The 17,413-nt window shown below is 37.4% G+C and overlaps 2 protein-coding genes across 2 annotated transcripts; both read left to right on the top strand.

The window, feature by feature from the left end:
- The first annotated feature begins 369 nt into the window (after nucleotides 1-369).
- LOC146518165 (H-2 class II histocompatibility antigen, A-U alpha chain-like) lies at nucleotides 370-6,634 on the top strand. The gene is made up of 4 exons (XM_085160102.1): nucleotides 370-653; nucleotides 3,061-3,318; nucleotides 4,955-5,236; nucleotides 6,436-6,634. Exons 1-4 carry the CDS (start codon nucleotides 593-595, stop codon nucleotides 6,555-6,557), a joined length of 723 nt encoding a protein of 240 aa, XP_085016228.1. The 5' UTR covers nucleotides 370-592; the 3' UTR covers nucleotides 6,558-6,634.
- A 445-nt stretch (nucleotides 6,635-7,079) lies between these two features.
- ccndbp1 (cyclin D-type binding-protein 1) lies at nucleotides 7,080-16,603 on the top strand. The gene is made up of 11 exons (XM_085160101.1): nucleotides 7,080-7,223; nucleotides 9,080-9,139; nucleotides 9,381-9,460; nucleotides 9,608-9,689; nucleotides 10,953-11,049; nucleotides 12,024-12,097; nucleotides 13,567-13,643; nucleotides 13,979-14,238; nucleotides 14,537-14,597; nucleotides 15,840-15,886; nucleotides 16,228-16,603. Exons 1-11 carry the CDS (start codon nucleotides 7,142-7,144, stop codon nucleotides 16,334-16,336), a joined length of 1,029 nt encoding a protein of 342 aa, XP_085016227.1. The 5' UTR covers nucleotides 7,080-7,141; the 3' UTR covers nucleotides 16,337-16,603.
- Nucleotides 16,604-17,413: the final 810 nt, after the last annotated feature.

Below are 17,413 nucleotides of genomic sequence, written 5' to 3'. Positions count from 1 at the left end.
CTCTTTCATGTAAAACAAAATAGAGACCAAGGGGATGTTAACTCTTTTTGACAAGTGACAGAGGCCAGGCAAGAAACAGTATGAGAACGACTCATTTAAACAATGACTGTCCGAGGAGGAAGAGGAAGCCAGACAAAATCAATATCTGCCAACAGGAAACACCTGCAGTCCTCATGATTAGCATCCAAAGGAGGAGGCTTTAACCTCCTGAGTTAGCAATAACATATAGTTATCTGGTGTGGCTACGATAAATACAACAAAACAATTAGAAATGTAAAAAAAACAATACACAATCACAATACAGCTATCTATCTATCTATCGATCGATCTATCGATCTATCGATCTATCTATCGATATAACTGCCAAAAAACAAGCATAATTCTTATAACGCTTGAAACAAAATGTTGTTCACAATGTGACAGCTTTGCTGTAGTTTCACTTCTAATTTGACTCTTTTCAGCCCTCTACAGAGCTTGCCCATAACTTCCTGTTCTACCCAAATACAGAGGTGTAATCATTTCTTCTTGGCTTTCTGCACACCGTGCTGTTTATCTTTGGAGCTGCTGCTGAGATACAAGCCTTTTAACAGGGATGGCTCTTTCTGTGATTGCACTGATTTTGAGTGCTGGAGCTGCTTGTGGATATATACAAAGTAAGGCTACGACTGTCACTTGGCTTTTTGTGAGTAGCTCAGCTATAAGAAAGTGGAAGTATCCTGCAGAATTAAAAATGACTTAGTGTAGATGTTTGTTGTTTATTTTGCAGGTATAGCTGCATAGGTGGTCTTCATGAAACATGTTTTAAAAGCCACAGTTAGTAAAGGATTACAAAAGGTAAAAAAACAAACATCGGTCTACTTTAGTTATAGAGCTGTGCTACAGTAGGTGAAAATACAAGAGGAAGAAAAAACAAGAACTTGAATTTAAATATGTCTTTCTCAGGAAATGTTTGCTGAACACCAGTCACATGGTAAAATGCGAGTAGTTTGGAATGTCTTGTTGAGCTCAGCCAGTGCTAGTTAAATTTGATGTTTTAAAATTGACAAAATGACTAACTGTTAGATCAAGATGTCGACTCCAATTCTTACATTTGCTTTGAGTTTACAAAAATAATCTGTTGTACATTTAAATTACATTTAGCAATGTGACATTCAACAGTTTTTATTGCATTACATAGCTGGCTGGAAGTAGGGCCTGAAATTCTGGAATTTTTAAAGAGGATTTTAGGGGATTAAAATTCTGTGTTGTGTTTGTAGCTCTCACAATACAGATGCTACCAACTCACCTAACAACCATCAGGCCCATAACTAAATAAAAATGGAGGCCTTTGTATAAAAAAAGGGTGTAATTCCCGAACAGCTAATGCTACTCTTTTTGTAAAGCCCTGAATTAATTCTGAAAGTCTGCACTTCAGTGACATCTTCACTGTGGTGGTGTACAGAGGCAAAATGACAGAATCATTGGTATAATTTCCTAAGCTTGTTAGCACTTTATCATGAAGATAGAGTTTGGCACAACACCACTTTCTGTTCACTTCTGTTACATATTTAGTTACCTGCAGACACTAAGGTGAAATAGATAAAATGTGATGACAGATGTTTTTGTGCATTGTGTTCTGCAAAAACAAAAAAAAAAACATTAGCAATTTATCATATCAGCACTTATATCCATGTATATCTGCGTCAGGCCAGTATTTGCACACAACGTCAGCCAAACAATATGTCTGCCTGGCTCAAGTTGAAAGGTTAGAATAACTGTCATAATGGAATTGTTATATATTTTCACCTTTAAAAAAAATGTGAAAAATGCTGTTTCAGTTTAAAGTTTGAAATAAAACAAATGCCTCAATTTTACCAAATGATTACAGGCTGCTGGTTTCTGTTTATGTCAGCATATTGGAGTGCATGCCGGTAGCCTGGGGGGTTGTACTGTGAAGAAAGTGCAGCACAGCCAAGCTCTGTATGCATTAGGGGCTTGACCAAACCTAAAACCCCAGTTGGAGATAATGTGTGCCATGACAGTGTTCCTTAGCTTTCTGCTTTCTGCTTCAGGTTCTGTGCATACTCATGAAAAGGGGTGTTTGACACGTCGCATGACTCTTTCCTCAAAAAAATTGATCGTTGTGAGTGCAGCCTACGCTGACCTGCCCCAACCATAGACACAGATAGACGTCACCATAGACGTCAGATAATGATGAGAAAATGGTGATGAACAACATAACGATGTAATGGTAAAATGCGACACTGTTGCAAATAAGACAGGCAATTAATGCTACAGAAAATTAATAATCAGCTGATTTAGTGCACAGAGTGGTAAAATAAACATTTTAATTCAAGTTAATATATTTATTTTAGTGCTGAGTGCACTCGCTGTGCTAAGTGTATTTATAATGTGATGGCTCATTAGAGCTCTGAAACTTTAAAGTGCATACATTTAAAGATTAAAGGGTACTGTCCTATAGCATAATAAAGGAGACATGGAAAGGTATTTTGTCAGCAGATTCAGGTGAAATTAATATGACTGATTGAACAGGTATTCTGTTCTGTTCAAGTAGCTGCAATTGGAGCAGTGTGAAAGAGACAGCAGCAGATTAAGCAGATTGGAGGCTGTTAGCCTAAGTGAAGATAAGACGAGCTGCAAACAGGGGAAAACAGCTAACCGGGGTTTGCTAAAAGTGAGTGAGGTCTATCATTCCCAGCTAATCACATATGGACACCTGTGAAGTGCTCAGTAAATATGGTAGTTCAAGCAAAGACAGTGATTTGGTAAACGCAACAATTTTAGTGCCTAAACCTAAAGAACGAGTGAATACAAAACAACTCTAGAAGAAAAGTGTTGTGTCCTCACTTGACATAGAGTTGACTTAAATTAGCCAGTTAGCCAGTAATTCATTAATTAACAACAATAAAAACTACTCTTTTATTTCAAACTAGCATATACTGAGTAGAAGAGCTACACCCCCTACCAGCCTGTTGGCTGCAGTTAAGGTCGGGGAAATCAGTGTGTAGAATGTTTGAACTGCTTCCATCGTCTATTCATTTTGCACCTTCTTCTTTTCAGCACAGTCCCACAACTTCCATTACATCTATGGATGCTATGAATCTGATGATGTGCGGGTGGACGTTGTTGTTGACGACGACGTGGTTGCATATGCCGATTTCAACAAGAAAGAGATAGTGTGGGTGTTACCTCACTTGCCACAACCTGCAAAAGACATCCAGAAAATGGCTTATGAACTCGCCAAAGCCAGCACTGCACACTGTCACAGCGTTTTGGGTAAAGCAAAAAATGCTGATCCCGGCGCTCCCCTACGGCAAGGTACTGATCTTGGCACACTTCATTGCGAGCATTTATTTAGCTCAGCCTGATCGAGGGGAAGAAAGAACTCTGTTGATCCAACTGAAAGCAGATGTAACCAGAAAGAATTAAGAGAGCACATACCGGGTTTAAAATATCTCTTTTCTGTGACTTACTTACACAAGCTGCTTTGAAACTAAGTGCTCCAGGCAGGTGCTAGACTGGTGGAGCCTTAATTACACAGCTAATCAGTGACCTTCTCTCTGGCTTGAAAAATATATTGAGACAGAATCACCTTTGAAAAGTAATTATATACTATTAAATTAGCTTGAAACTTGTGTTACAGTGGCCTTTCTAAACTACTCTAAGGCAGTCTCCTTCCATAAACTGAACTCTTCTGCTTATGCCAGCATTTTCTTAGAAATTATAGATAAGATGAACAAATGCAATGTGTGTGGTGTCATTTCGTGTGGCAAACTCACAGAGAATAGCTGCCTGACTCTGTAGATTGTTATTTTAGTGTTCGGAGTTTCTCTCAAATGAAAGTGCAGCATAGTTGGTGATGATGAAAAACAAAGCTCAAAGAGGGTCAAGTGGCAATGAGAAAATATTCTGGAGGTCAGCACAGGTACAAATCATTTCTTTTCAATCCAGCCCATTATGTCTGTGAATTATAACCATGCACTGCTGGATATCTCATTCTGCTTCTTAGCACAGATTAAATTAAACTGTCAATAGTGCATTTTAGCTTTGTTATTACTCCGCTGACTGCACAACATGATGTCTACAGAATAACACCATTAATGTTTAGATTGTTTCCATATAAGCTTTACTTTTGCAGTCTGTCTGCCATAGCGTATGAACTTGACAGTGAAAAAGCAGTCTGTTCCCATCTTTATTTATTACCTTTTTATATTTAGTACGTTTATTTACTTTACGAGTTAATTACACAATATAATTTTAAGGAATAAATGTTCAAAAAACTGCCTGATGTAGCAAATATGACATAAGTGAAAACTCTCATATGCAAATTAATATTTGTTTCTCATCAGAAGGCTCAATAAACACTCAGAATTTTCTGGCAATTATTTCATGGTTCAGCCTTGAAATTAATAAATGTATCAATAAGGCCTCCTGACCTCAAAATTCTCATATATTTATTTCTTTTTTTCGGTTGGTTTGTAAACAAAGTATTTAGTTTTTCTTTTATCATATTTTTAAATCAGAAGCCTGGCTTATGTTTTAATTTCTGAGTGTTTTTTGTGCCTAGTTTTAGTTGTTAGTTTTGGTTTAGTTAACGGCTATAACCTTGTGATGAACATGTAACCTGCAGAAAGATGATGACAGAGAAGCAACTCATTTAAAAATGCTACAGTCCCATTAGGAGCCCCTCTGGCTTCTACTGGCACATTTGCAGTTTTTATTATGGTAATAGTCACGTTTAAATATTAAAATAACCTCTGGCACCAACAATGTTTGGCAAAAAAAAAAATGCAAAAGAAAATACAATTTTCATTTTTTTAGATGCTTAAATGTCTCTGTCAATGTCTTACATTTTAAATTTGTAAATTTGTTATATATTCTTAATTCTATCAAGGTAATATTTCTTGGGGGGGATTTTGCTCTAAAAGTATGAAATGTGTCACTCTTTGACCAGATCCTCCTGACATCTACATCTATACCCGGTATGAGGGGGAGGCCAGTGTGATGAACACTCTCTTTTGTGTGGCCAACCATTTCTACCCACCCACCATCAACTTCACATGGACCAAGAATGGAGTGGAGCTCACAGAGGGCGTGGCAAACTTACGTTATCGTCACAATCGTGATGGGACATTCCACATGATTTCTACGCTTCTGTTCACTCCAAAACCTGGAGACTATTATATCTGCATGGTGGAGCATCAAGCTGCGCAAGTGCCTATCAGCAAGAGCTGGGGTAGGATTATTACCTTATAATATAAAGTGCCTGAAGTGACTGCTGTTGTGATTTGGCACTTCATAAATAAAATTGAATTAAACTGAACTGAACTGTTTTTATGAATAAGCCAAGGACTCTTGAGATTCTCCCCAGTAGACAATCAGGTGACGATACCAATTTTAGAACCCTCCTGCAATACCAGTACTGTGTTAGATTACATTTTTCTTTTTACATGTAAGGTCTGCAACATTATCGCTTTCATACGTCCTAGATTAGCAACTAAAGTAAAGCTGTTTGAAGCAAAAAGCAGCCTCCTAACATTCATGTTCTGTGAATTGGGGAACCCTCCATCTACCATCTGATGTCTTATATTTTATTTATGCTTCCTATTGTCACCCTTCTAAGCAGTTGCACATGTCAAAAATGATATCACAATTCACTTGATTTGTATTGTAATATGGTTTTTGTAAACCTCGCTCTTGGTTGGAGGCATGGATCTATGAGAGGGTTCGGTCATGTTAATGCTGGAGCTCAGAAATATCCAGCTTAGAGAGAGGGAAGAGGTGCAACAGTTTTTTTTAAAAAATAAGGAATCCTGAAGAAAATTTAAAAACATACAAAGAAAAAATCTCTGTGATTTTTTTCATTTGACTTTTTCTATTCCCACACCAGCGCTGATGCAGAGTTGCAGCACTTACAACTTAGGAGAAAACTACAATGAGTCCAAGTGTGCCTCAAGCAAAAAATATGTTTGGCTTTGGTTGCTGACATGTGCAACATGCCAATATTAGGGGCTTTTGGGCTAGCTAGAGGATATCCAGGAAAAGATTTCCTGTTGGTAAATGTAGGTAAATTTTTAAAGGCTAAAGAAAAACTGAGTAGCTTTCACATGAAAGCCAGTGTTTTCTTGACTGAAGCATAATCCTTTTTTCACACCTTTACCTGCATACAACCAAAGCCTGCTCGAATGCAGTTTAGAAACATTAAAAGCTTTGCTAACAGATTATTTGCAGTCTTGCACAGATATCTGTTTATTGTGATAAATGCCTCCTTTGCAGACTCTATATATAAAAAAAAAGTAATCTGGCTTCCCAAGTTTACCTTAAATAACAGCAGTCATAGAATTATTACAAGAAGGCCTTTTTAGACATAAACAGATGCAATTTTCAGTCATTTTCAAAATACACAAATAAAATATTTATTTTATTTATTTTCAGAGTTGAAGGAAAATAAGAGGAGCAGAGTGAGCCCTGCAGCCGTGTTTTTCGGTGTGAGTGTCGTTTTGTGCCTGATGGGATTCGGGACCGGAGTCTTCTTTTTCATCAAGCAGCCAAATTAATGTCTTCAAATTTGAGATTGAATTAAATAAATTAACTTTAATCATTAAATCGTTAATCCTCTGATTAACTGGTTTTATATGTATCTTGTGCTTACAGATAACCTCTCTATACCACTGCATTAATAGTAAATGACAGTTTGTTTACTTAATGTGTTTAATGTGTACTTACAATTTGTATTGTTTTTCACTTGACGATGTGGTGTTAATATACTTTGATTTTTAATAAATAGATCATTACTGGGGTTGTTATATAACAGTGTATGGCTTTATAACACGCAGACCTACAAAATAATTTGTGTAGAATAATTCATCCCTGCTAAGAATTTATAGATAAATAAAGCAAACATCTTGCACAACTGTGAACTAAAGACTTGTAATGTCTTTGTTTGTTTGGTTTGAGGTAGGTAAACTTGTTTAATAGTTTTTGAAGACTAGCTCGTTGGCGCCCTCTGCTGCACTCCTGGCTGAATGGCAGCCGGGTATGTCCGGCGGCGCCGTTGTTTCATTTATTTTTGTCCCCCTATCAACGGGCTCCCCTTATGTAGTTCCACAACACGCATGTACGATCCACAAACTCTGGCGACATGAGTGCTGATAGTTGTGGTGGAAAAGTGTCTTTGCGGAATCTGGTTAACTCCATCAACTGTATCCGAGACCGAGTCAGAGGTAACTGCGCCACATTATCTGTCTGTGTTGTCACAAATGAAACTGCTTAACCATAAAAGCTTATGTCAAGCTAGCTAAACGTGCTAATATATGTGCTAAAATATGTGCTAACATTGGTATAAACTTTAATGTTAGCTGTTGTAGATTTACGAGTTTAACTGTTTGTTAAACGCAATTCGTGAGTTTAGCAGCAGTTAACGAGTTTGACTGCTGTTTGTTAGCAGACAAAGACGGGGATTTAACTAATGTAACATACAGCGATAAAGACATTTGGCACTTTATTACGTGACCCAGCTACATTTAGCTGCTAATTCCTGTTCGCTTTTATTCAGGTTTTTATTCCCAGGTTTTGTAGAAAATGGAGGTTGGGGCTTTTTGTCTTGCTTTTTCAGTTATATTATCTTGTCCTCATCTTAACTGACCTAAATGTGACATTAGACCTCAGTGTTACTCGGTATATAGAGTGTGTTTCATGAGTCAGTTTTGTGAACAAAAACAACTGCTTGTGCAGGACATAAGAATACTTAAAGGTTTGCTTTTACAAAAGAGTGTAAAGATGAAATACGAAAATGACAAAATGGACAATATCAGACATTTTAATACGAAAAAAATGTTTATCAAGACAAACATACAGACATGAACTAAAGCGCCACTCAGCCCTAAGTGGCCCTTTAGTTACTGCCATAAATTCAAAACATCTACTTCGTCATCAAAATATTCAGACATTTCATTATGTCCAAAGCAGTGGCTAGCTAATTGTAGTTGATCATTTAATTATTGAATTTTTCAATGTAGTTTATTAATTATTTAGTATGAGGTCCGTGTTTTTCTGTACATGGGAGGTTTTGGTCTTCCCCCTGAAGAAAACCCAGTATGTAAAAGCCCAAATATGTTTTTTTTTTTCTCCAAAGTAATGTCCAGAAATGACACAGAAATGCACTGACTTCTGTTAACACTTGAGAAGATGAGTCTGATCAAAACTGACAGCTTTAACCCAAGAAACCCTTAAATATTAAAGATTGTAAGAAAGAAATAATTTTTTTGTGCCATGGAGTTGTCTTTAAATCATATTTTCTGACCGCTTATCCATTTTACAGTGATTTTAAACAGCAATAGAAGCTAATTCTCCTATTTCAAAAGTTGAAATTAGATTATTTAAAGAATAAATTATTGTAATAATTGTTTGTACTGAAAATAATTCTCTGCACTTTGATAACAGTGAAGTTGCAAGGAGTAAAGGTAGTGAAGGTTAGATGAGTAGGCTTGGGGGTCAACCATCCAAAACAACAGACAGTGCACAAGAAGAGATTTCAAGCAGGCTGGAGACGAGGTGTCACGGGTGAACTTTTTGATAGAGGGATAGCAGCAAGAGTGAAAGGGGAGGTTTACAAGATCGTAGTTTGAACTTCTATGATGTCTGGGTTGGAGACAGTGGGACTAAAGTGGGAAAAAAACAGGAGGTGGAGCTGGAGGTGGCAGAGTTTAAGAATTTCTTTGGAGTTATCAGTATGGACAAGATTAGAAATGAGTACATCAGATGGACAGATCAGACTGAGCAGTACAAAGTTAGAGAGGCAAGGCAGAGATGCTTTGAACATGTGCAGAGGAGGGATATGGAATATCCTAGGCAAAGGGTGTTGTATATGGAGCTGCCAGGCAGGAGAAAAGGACCACAGAGAAGATTCATGGATGTAGTGAAGGAAGACATGCCAAGGTTTGGTATGACAGAAGAGCATGCAGGGACAGGATGAGATGAAGACAGATGATCGACGGAGCAGCCAAAAGAAGACGACTCCTCTGCAGTTTAGCTTAAGAACTAGAACCGAGAATTTAGAACATTTTTTTTTCCTTCGCAGATGGAGAATCAAACGAGTCCGATGGAGCATTCAACCTCTCCAACTTCTGGGACACTTTGAGTTGAGTATCATGATCTCTTGCTGCTGTTTCAGCTCCTAGACTTTTGAACATCCTTTGACAACTGGATGATGTTCATGTCTCGTTACAGTAAATGTTTTGTGAGAAATGTATTTGCATTGTTTTTATAATGTTTTTGAAATGACTTATTTGATATTAAAAAAAAGAAAAGAAAAAAAGCATTAGGAGAATTCCTTCCTTCATGGTCTTGTTGTTACACGATGCAACTGTCTGTGTCAACAGATCAGGCAGTGAAGGCAGTGTCCCAGGAAGCCACTAAACTCAGCCTGGCCTTCTCCAAGCCTCCTCTGCCATCACAACAGGTCAGATTATTTCTGTAATGTGAGCTGAGCTCTTACTTGGAGCCATAAATTATTGTCATTTATCTCAGGGTCTTGAATTTCCACATAAACCTTCTAAAGACCAGCACATCATTTGTTCTCTGTCTGTTTTTCCTCCACAATCTCCAGGATGGAGAGAAGCTGGCAGAGTCCATCATGAAGAGCATCCTCACACTGTCTACAGTGTATTACTGGCTACCTAAGAGCCAAGGTAAAACCCTGTGAACAGCAGAATAGTAATGTTGTATTCAGACGAGCGAGGTGAATACGTTGCACTGCATTCAGGTTTCTGGACCATTTCACAATGCCAGAATATCGCAATACACTTGTCAATCTAATCCAGACTCCAAAAGCCAGAGCAAGTGCCTGTCTGTGGGTTTGTCTATTTACTTCAGTGCGATGCGCTTCTGTGTTTACTACGGTAGTACAAGTCTTCACTCACCCCTGAGGTTTTTTTTTTTTTTGGAAAATAGGAACAACTTATTGAAATGTGCAATTATAGACTGCAATACAGTTAATGAAGCAAAAACAGTTTGTATAATTCTAACAAGCATCAAAGTCAATATTTGGTATGACCCTTCTTATTCTTTAGCACAGCCTGAACTCTCTTAGGCAAACTCGTCTTCTATTTGTCTAGTTTCCTCAGACTTTTTAAGGACACACTGTGCATCTCTGCGCCACTCACAGTGAGACAAAGTGAGGGGAGGGGGGAGGAAAGAAAATATATCCAATGTAGCAACAGCAGTATTCACACTTAAGCTCAGTGTTAAAGTCTCACAAATAAATAGCATAAATATATATTTTTGTTATTTTACTACTAAAATTATGCAATATAAATGAAGCAAACTGTATTCATGGATGCATTTATTTGTCACATTATATTTCACAAATTTAGGAAAGAATTGTTTAGGTTTAACCTGATATTGCCTTAAGTGTAGAGATTGATTTCTAGTCTTTTCCTGGAGTGGTGTGTGAATGTGAGTGTGTGTGTGAATGACTGAATGTAGTGTAAAGCGCTATACAAATACAGGCCATTTACATTCAAGTGTACAGCTTGATAATTTAACACTGGTATCAGTAGGTATCTGAAGCTGAGGTGTCTGAATCGGACTGGAGAAGACTGATGCGTCCTTACCTACTTATTCACCGCTTTTAGCCACTGCAACCTCCAAAGTACAACCAGAGACGGGAATTAAGTAATAGTAACATAATTTTTGAACTTACAGCTCATTCTGTATAATCACATGGCACAAATACTTCACTTCACATTTGGTTTGAATAGAACAAGTGTGATTCAGTGGTTGAGAACTAAAAAATAAAACTTATGTACAGAAACAGTCATTATAACTTCCTTGATGCTGATGCTGTCAACATTTATTGTGTTGTGAGTTGATTTGAAATACATGTAGATCTATACCTTTATTGTGACTTCAGTGTCAGAGTGTTTTGACCTTCTGTTCTCTTGGTGTCTCAGGGCTGGCTCTGCGCCGACTGGTCAGAGATGCTACTGTCGAGGTTCTAGAGGGAGTTGCACAACTGGTAGAGGTCATAATGAGCGCACCTCTAGAAAGGTATGCACACCAAACCCAGCGTTTTACATGTGGGACCTGGGAAATTTGGAAATTTTAATTTTGTCTTTCAATGATTACAAGGTAAACAACAAGGTAAAGAAAATAGCATAAGGCTTGCATCGATGCTGATATTTTGTTGTTTGTTGGTGTTATTTGTTTGCAATGGTTTACATTCCTCCATAATAGAAATCTGTCAGAATATAAAAATCACACCAGGCAAAAGAAACAAATTCTGCATATTACAGTTACTTATGTAAGGACATGAGTTTTAAGGTGAATTAAACGATCTGTTTTCACTGTGAGATTTAACCGGATCTCTCCTGGCTGGTGACTACATGGTTCAGATGTAATGGTACTGAGTTTGTACGACCATATTTTTCAGAAATCTGTCATGTTTCTGTCATTTCTGAACATTTAATGGCTAAAAAATATAATTTTTTAGAATCAACAGGTAGCACCAAAATAGGACTTGGGGAAATCCCGTGATTAAAAAAATGAGTGCTGTCCACATTAATGCGTTAATGCACCCGTGTAAGGGGTTACTCGGTGTTAGCGCAGACCCATCTGGAGTGCAGAATCGACAAACCTAGGACAAACTGCCTAAAATGCTGTGACAGAGACATTTCAGGGATTTTGAGTCAGTCTGTGCTCCAGGTGGATTAATTGTTAATCTCGTTAATTGTGATGACAGCGTTAACATGTTTAAGCCACGTTAGATTAGCCCGTTTCAACACGTTAACGCTGACAGCACTACTTTATAAACCAAAGGTAGATTATATATTTACTCTTTGTTGCAGAAGCACCACCAGGAGTAAACATTTATAAAAGCTTCAGATTTAGGAGATTATATTTCTATTTTAAGCAAAACAAAAACAGTAAGTTGTAAGGTATTTTCTTTATATTCCCCTTTCTGTTTTATTTTCTTCTTAATTTATCATCTTCTTCCTCGTTCTCTTTCCAACACTTTCTTCCAGCCTCAGCCAAGAACAGCTGATGTCAACAGGAGGAGTGTGGTCTGCCTGCGACCAGTTCCCTCAGTTGTCAAAAGGTCCGTTGACAAAGACAAAACAAAACAAAACAAACCAGTAAAATGATGTTTAACTCCAGCCTTTCAGGGAGTTCTTTATGATACTTTGAAACAGTGGGGTTTTAGGAAAAGAAGCAATGAAACACTATAAATTTGGAAAAATTATGCATGAAGTATCAAAGTAAAAATAAGTATTCTGCAGAAAAGTGTTCTGATACTGAAACTGATTAATATTATTGCTGCTTATCTTTAAGGTTGAGCTTATTTAAAATATTTCATATTTAAGTTTAATGTTCAGCATCATATTTTATGAAGCATGTCATGGCTGTCTTGTGAGGACCACATATTGCAGAAAAAACAAAAACAAACGGTTGTTCATGAGCTCTGAAACACAACCCTACAAGTTGATTTTTTTTTTTAAGTATACAGTGCTAGCTGAGCCAGCACCTGGTCGTTTTGCTTGTTTTTTTAGACTAGATATAGTCAGAGATGCCTGCCTTTCTCCATCATGGTCAGCTTTCCTAGCTAATGTACTAAAGGCATTATTAACAGTTTTTTCACTCTTCATCTTCTCTATCTCTATATCAAACATGTTGGCCAAGCTGGTTAGCAAGAGGAAACTATGATGATAAATGGCAGGAACCTGTCTACTTGCCAATGCTAGTTGTGTTTCCACAGGGCGTGCAGATCGTAACTGATCCCAGAGCAGTGAAAGTGGACCCAGTGACAGCTGTCAAAGAGCTGAGGTTTATCCACAATGCATATGTGCAAACCACCAGAGAAAAGGTGGCCAATCGGCTCCAGTCATTGTTAATTGAGACGGATAAACCAATAAAATGGAGACAGCTGCAGTTTCCTATGATTATGAAACAAGTGGATCTTTAAGCGGTGATAGCCAGCTGTGGCCACAAGACGGCTTCATGACAGCACTGTGACATAAATGGACAGAGATTTGTTTACTTTTGTGTGTTTTATGTGCTTGGCTTGACGGAACGCCACTGCTTTGAAGTTACATGTTAATATTAGAAGCAGGAGATATCTTTACTTTGATTATGCTTTATATGCCTTTACATTGATTATGACAGCAATGGCAGTATTACCATTAAGCCTGCAGGTGGGGATGTTTTTCTCCCAGTCTAACTCCCAGTCTGTGTATCAGTGCCATAAGCTATTTCATCAAAATCAAAATGTCTACATTTAATAAGAACAGGTGTGAATTTGATCCATTTGATCCATTTATATCCATTTATATTCATTTTTGGATTGTTAGAAATGATGCTAGAAACATGAAAACAGAGAAAGTACATTTATCCGCAAATTTTCAGCATCACAGTTAAGTGATCAAAAAATCTGCCGTCAGACAAGTGTTTTAGCTGATACACAAAATAAGAAAGCTTTAAATATTGATATAGGAGGATTCTAGTCTTTAACTGGTAATTTTGCTCAAAGTTTTACAAGGTTTTAATAATGGGTGTATTGATCTTCTCTAGATAATAAGGCAGCAGTGGTCGTGGTTCTGTCGTGTGAGGTTCGAGTTGTGAAAGATGCCATAGAGGAAATTGAACAGGTATACACACACACACACACACTGTGAATTTCATATTTGCTCTGGTGTTTATAACTAGGCCTTTATTCCAAAAGGAACATTATTATTATCATCATTATTATTATTATTATTATTCGTTCAGTTTTAGAAGTTTTCTTTGTGTATTGTTTTTATAATAATAAAGCCAGCAGTGCCAGAAAGTGCACTTGAAGCTGGCTGATGAAAGAAAGTGAGTCCCCATAGACTCCAACTTTACAGCAAAATTTAACATGTTTATATTCTGGTATAGTTTTGGTCTAGTTTCACCCCTCATAAGAACTGTAATGGTAAATATGTTGCCTATCAAATCCCATCAGGCATTAGCTGAGGGTGAAGACCCATTCAACGACGTACTCGATGATGACCAGGACGGAGATGAACCTCGAGGCAACCAGGATATGTACTGGTCAGAGAACGATCGGCAGGTGATTGGTGCGTGCCAGGGACTGATAAAAGCAGCAGCAGCTTGTCTGAGGAAACTTACATCAGCTGTCAAATCCAACGGTGACTTCAGCACTCCTCAGAACGTGTCACAGCTTGACGACTTGGCTGATATCAGCAAAGAAATCAGCCCTGGGTAGGCACATGCATACAAACATACACACACACACACACACACACACACACACAGGGGTCCTGACTTCACACTAGTAGAAACAAAAAGAACTAAACAGCACAAAATTTCTAACAGTTAGACCCTGGATGCTTATACTTCTTTAACTAATGCAGATGTTCTTATATGTTCTTATATAAATAATTATGGTTTCCATAATGCAAATCAAAATGTGTGTTTGGGGTCATAATTAAGGTGCAGGTTTTAATGATGTCACAAACATGCAGACTCACCTTTGTCGTTGGCTGTCTTTTCTCCTTAGCGTTGATGATCTGGCCCTTTGTCTCTACCCCCCCATGGATTATAATGGCGTCGAAACCAATGTAAGACACACTTTCATCCAATGGGATTAAGAACGCTTTGGTTACAGCTCTGATCAAAAGTTCACAAAGTCAGCCACCTGAAAAAGCTGACAGTGATCTGAGTGTTTCATTTTTTAAATGTGGACACACACACCTGCTCTGATGTAAATGGGTAGGAGAAACTACCATTTGTCCACTGTTGCCCGCTTACACAGTTTCCTAAAAATTGCTAGCTTGCCCCTCCCTCCTGATGACCTCATGCATTTTGTGAAAGAAAGTTTGACGTATAAGGGAGCAGCATTTAATCTGTTATGTCTGACAATCATGAAAAGGGATCATTTTATGACTCTGCAGTTGCACAAGCTAACACTGAGAGCAAACAAAGAAATGTTACTATAAACAGGGCATGAGCATTTCTTTGTGGTCAAGAAGGAATGTTCTTGACTTATAATTTCCTAAAAAGTATATTTGTGCTTCTGAATTTTCTCATTTCCCACTCTTTTTCCAAAATATTGAACACATCTCAGACTGTATTTTTACTAAACAGCAAATTAAATGTATTGGAACGACACTTTTAAATGGGCCTGTTATAATCTTTATTTATCATATTATGGGCTGTGGTGTAGCCTCTCAGATCATCCTCTGTTTGAAAACAAATCGTTTTATTTTATGACTCCTTTTATCCCAACTTTCTCCTGATTGGCCACATTTTGCAAATAAAAGGTTTGGACAGTAGATGAGTGGGACTTCTGTGATTAGAGTCAGAGCTGTGTGCATGAGATGACAATATTAAGGATGTCCAATCTCTGACGTATTGATCCAAAAAACATGTTATGAAACAGTGTTTAGAGGGGACTCAAGTCTGAATTTATACAGTTGGGGAATTATTTATTTGATCCTCTACTGAATTTCTAAGTTTGCTTACTTACAAACAAATGAACAGTCTTTCATTTTTTAGGGTAGTTTCATTTTAATAAAGAGACGGAATGATGAGAATGAGAAATATAGAAGAAAAAACACATTACATAAAGTTATAAAGTAATCTTGCTTCATGGGGTGAGGATGATCTTGAAAAAGGTGATGGATCAGTCGAAAACTATATGAAAGGAGCTTGTTGATGATCCAAAGGCAGCCGAGAGTCTCTATGTTCTTTTGTAAGTTAGCAAACTTAAAAATTCAGCAGGAGATAAAATGATTTCTTTCTCTCTTCATGTAATATAAACGTAGAACCTGAATAAAGACATTGGGGTTTTTTTTCAACAGGTGTGTAAATTAGCAGCACTTCTAAAGAAAGTTCTGGAAATCATCAGGTAAGAGTCACTACAGTCAAAACAAAATGTTCTTAGACATTTTAGGTTAAGTGACACTACAACATAACATGAAAATAAAACTGGAAAGCAGATTGTGCCTGTCTAATTTGTCAACCAGTTTCCCTCGGGGAGAGTAGTTGGGTGTGTTAGAGAATGTTGAGAAAGAGGCGGGTGGAGTTTCTAAGAATCTGATCTTCTTTGATCATGTTGTCTTACATCTTTTCGGGTTGCATGAACACTGAACATGACTTGTTCACATCAGTGTTGGACAATCTGGTTTCTTTCTAAGAGTGATGTGAGAGGAAAATGCTCTTTTATTGACTCTGTTTATCATTGTTCAGGTCCAGTCACGTGTGTGGGGAGTCAGAACTGACCTGGGTTCAGTTCTTAGATGGGGCCATCGATCACAACCTGCAGAAAGCCAAAGACCTCATTCAGCAGGAAAGCTAGTGTATCTGTGCAGTTAGGCGTGTTTCTGTTTTTTTGTTTTGTTTTTGTTTTTTGTTTTTTTGTTTTTTTTTTGGGGGGGGGGGGGGGGTGTATAAAAATGCTATGGATTTTGAAACAAGTATAAATGTGTGCAAAAGAAAAAAATAATTAAGAGGTGGGACTTCTTACACTGGTTTTTGTGAGAACACAATGTAAGCATAATGCATAAAATAACATGTTATAGATCTCACTTACTCAAATAAACAGCATTTTGTTAAAATGAAAGAACAGCTTCATCAACAGATTATGTAAGCAAAATAAAACAAAATCACTCTGGTCATTCATTTTGAATCCTCTACCTGAAAGAATGGGGAATGAAATATAGCGTTCATGTTGATGGTCACAGAGACATAAAACAGTCTGAAGAATTACCGATCAAATTTAAGTTAAAATGCTATTAAAATGTTTGGTGACTTTGCCCAAAAATAAGGTTATGCATGTGCCAAGTTACTTGTTTTGATGAGATCTTAGGGATACAGTTAGCTAAGAAAAAACGTGAATGCACTTATCCACAAGTGGATAAGGTCTGAAAGCAGAGCGCACAAACACTGGGAAACAAAAGCTTACTTTTCTCACTGTAGAAAGGTGTGTCTACCAAAATTATGCAGAAAGTAGATGTGGGTCCCTTTAAGGGGAAAATGCCACTGTTATGCCACCAACTGGTGTGCGAAGTCCCGCGAGGCCTTGTGCTGTCGTCATCTAGCAATTTTCCCTCTTATTCCCAGAAATATAGGTATGGTTCACAGCCCAGGTCCTTATTGAACGACAAGTGGAATGTTCTGATATTAAACTTTTAAAAGATACAGTTTAACTGATTTTTTTTAGTTTTAGTTGACAGTGCTGGAATAACTAAATAATCCATATATCTCCTTAAAGCCTAAAATATAAAATAATTGGAGGAAAATTACACTTTTTGTAAAAATGCAGACTGGACCATCTGACTTTTTTTTAAAAGTTAATTTTAATGTCCATACATGACAAAAATCACACTGATGATGTAGAAGTCTCAAAAACTCACAGAAAATCTGTGTGTTTGAA

This window comes from Neolamprologus multifasciatus, chromosome 5, assembly GCF_963576455.1.
Source record: "Neolamprologus multifasciatus chromosome 5, fNeoMul1.2, whole genome shotgun sequence".
Taxonomy (NCBI): domain Eukaryota; kingdom Metazoa; phylum Chordata; class Actinopteri; order Cichliformes; family Cichlidae; genus Neolamprologus; species Neolamprologus multifasciatus.
Note: the sequence above shows the minus strand (reverse complement) of the source record. Positions and strands in the feature narration are given on the sequence as shown.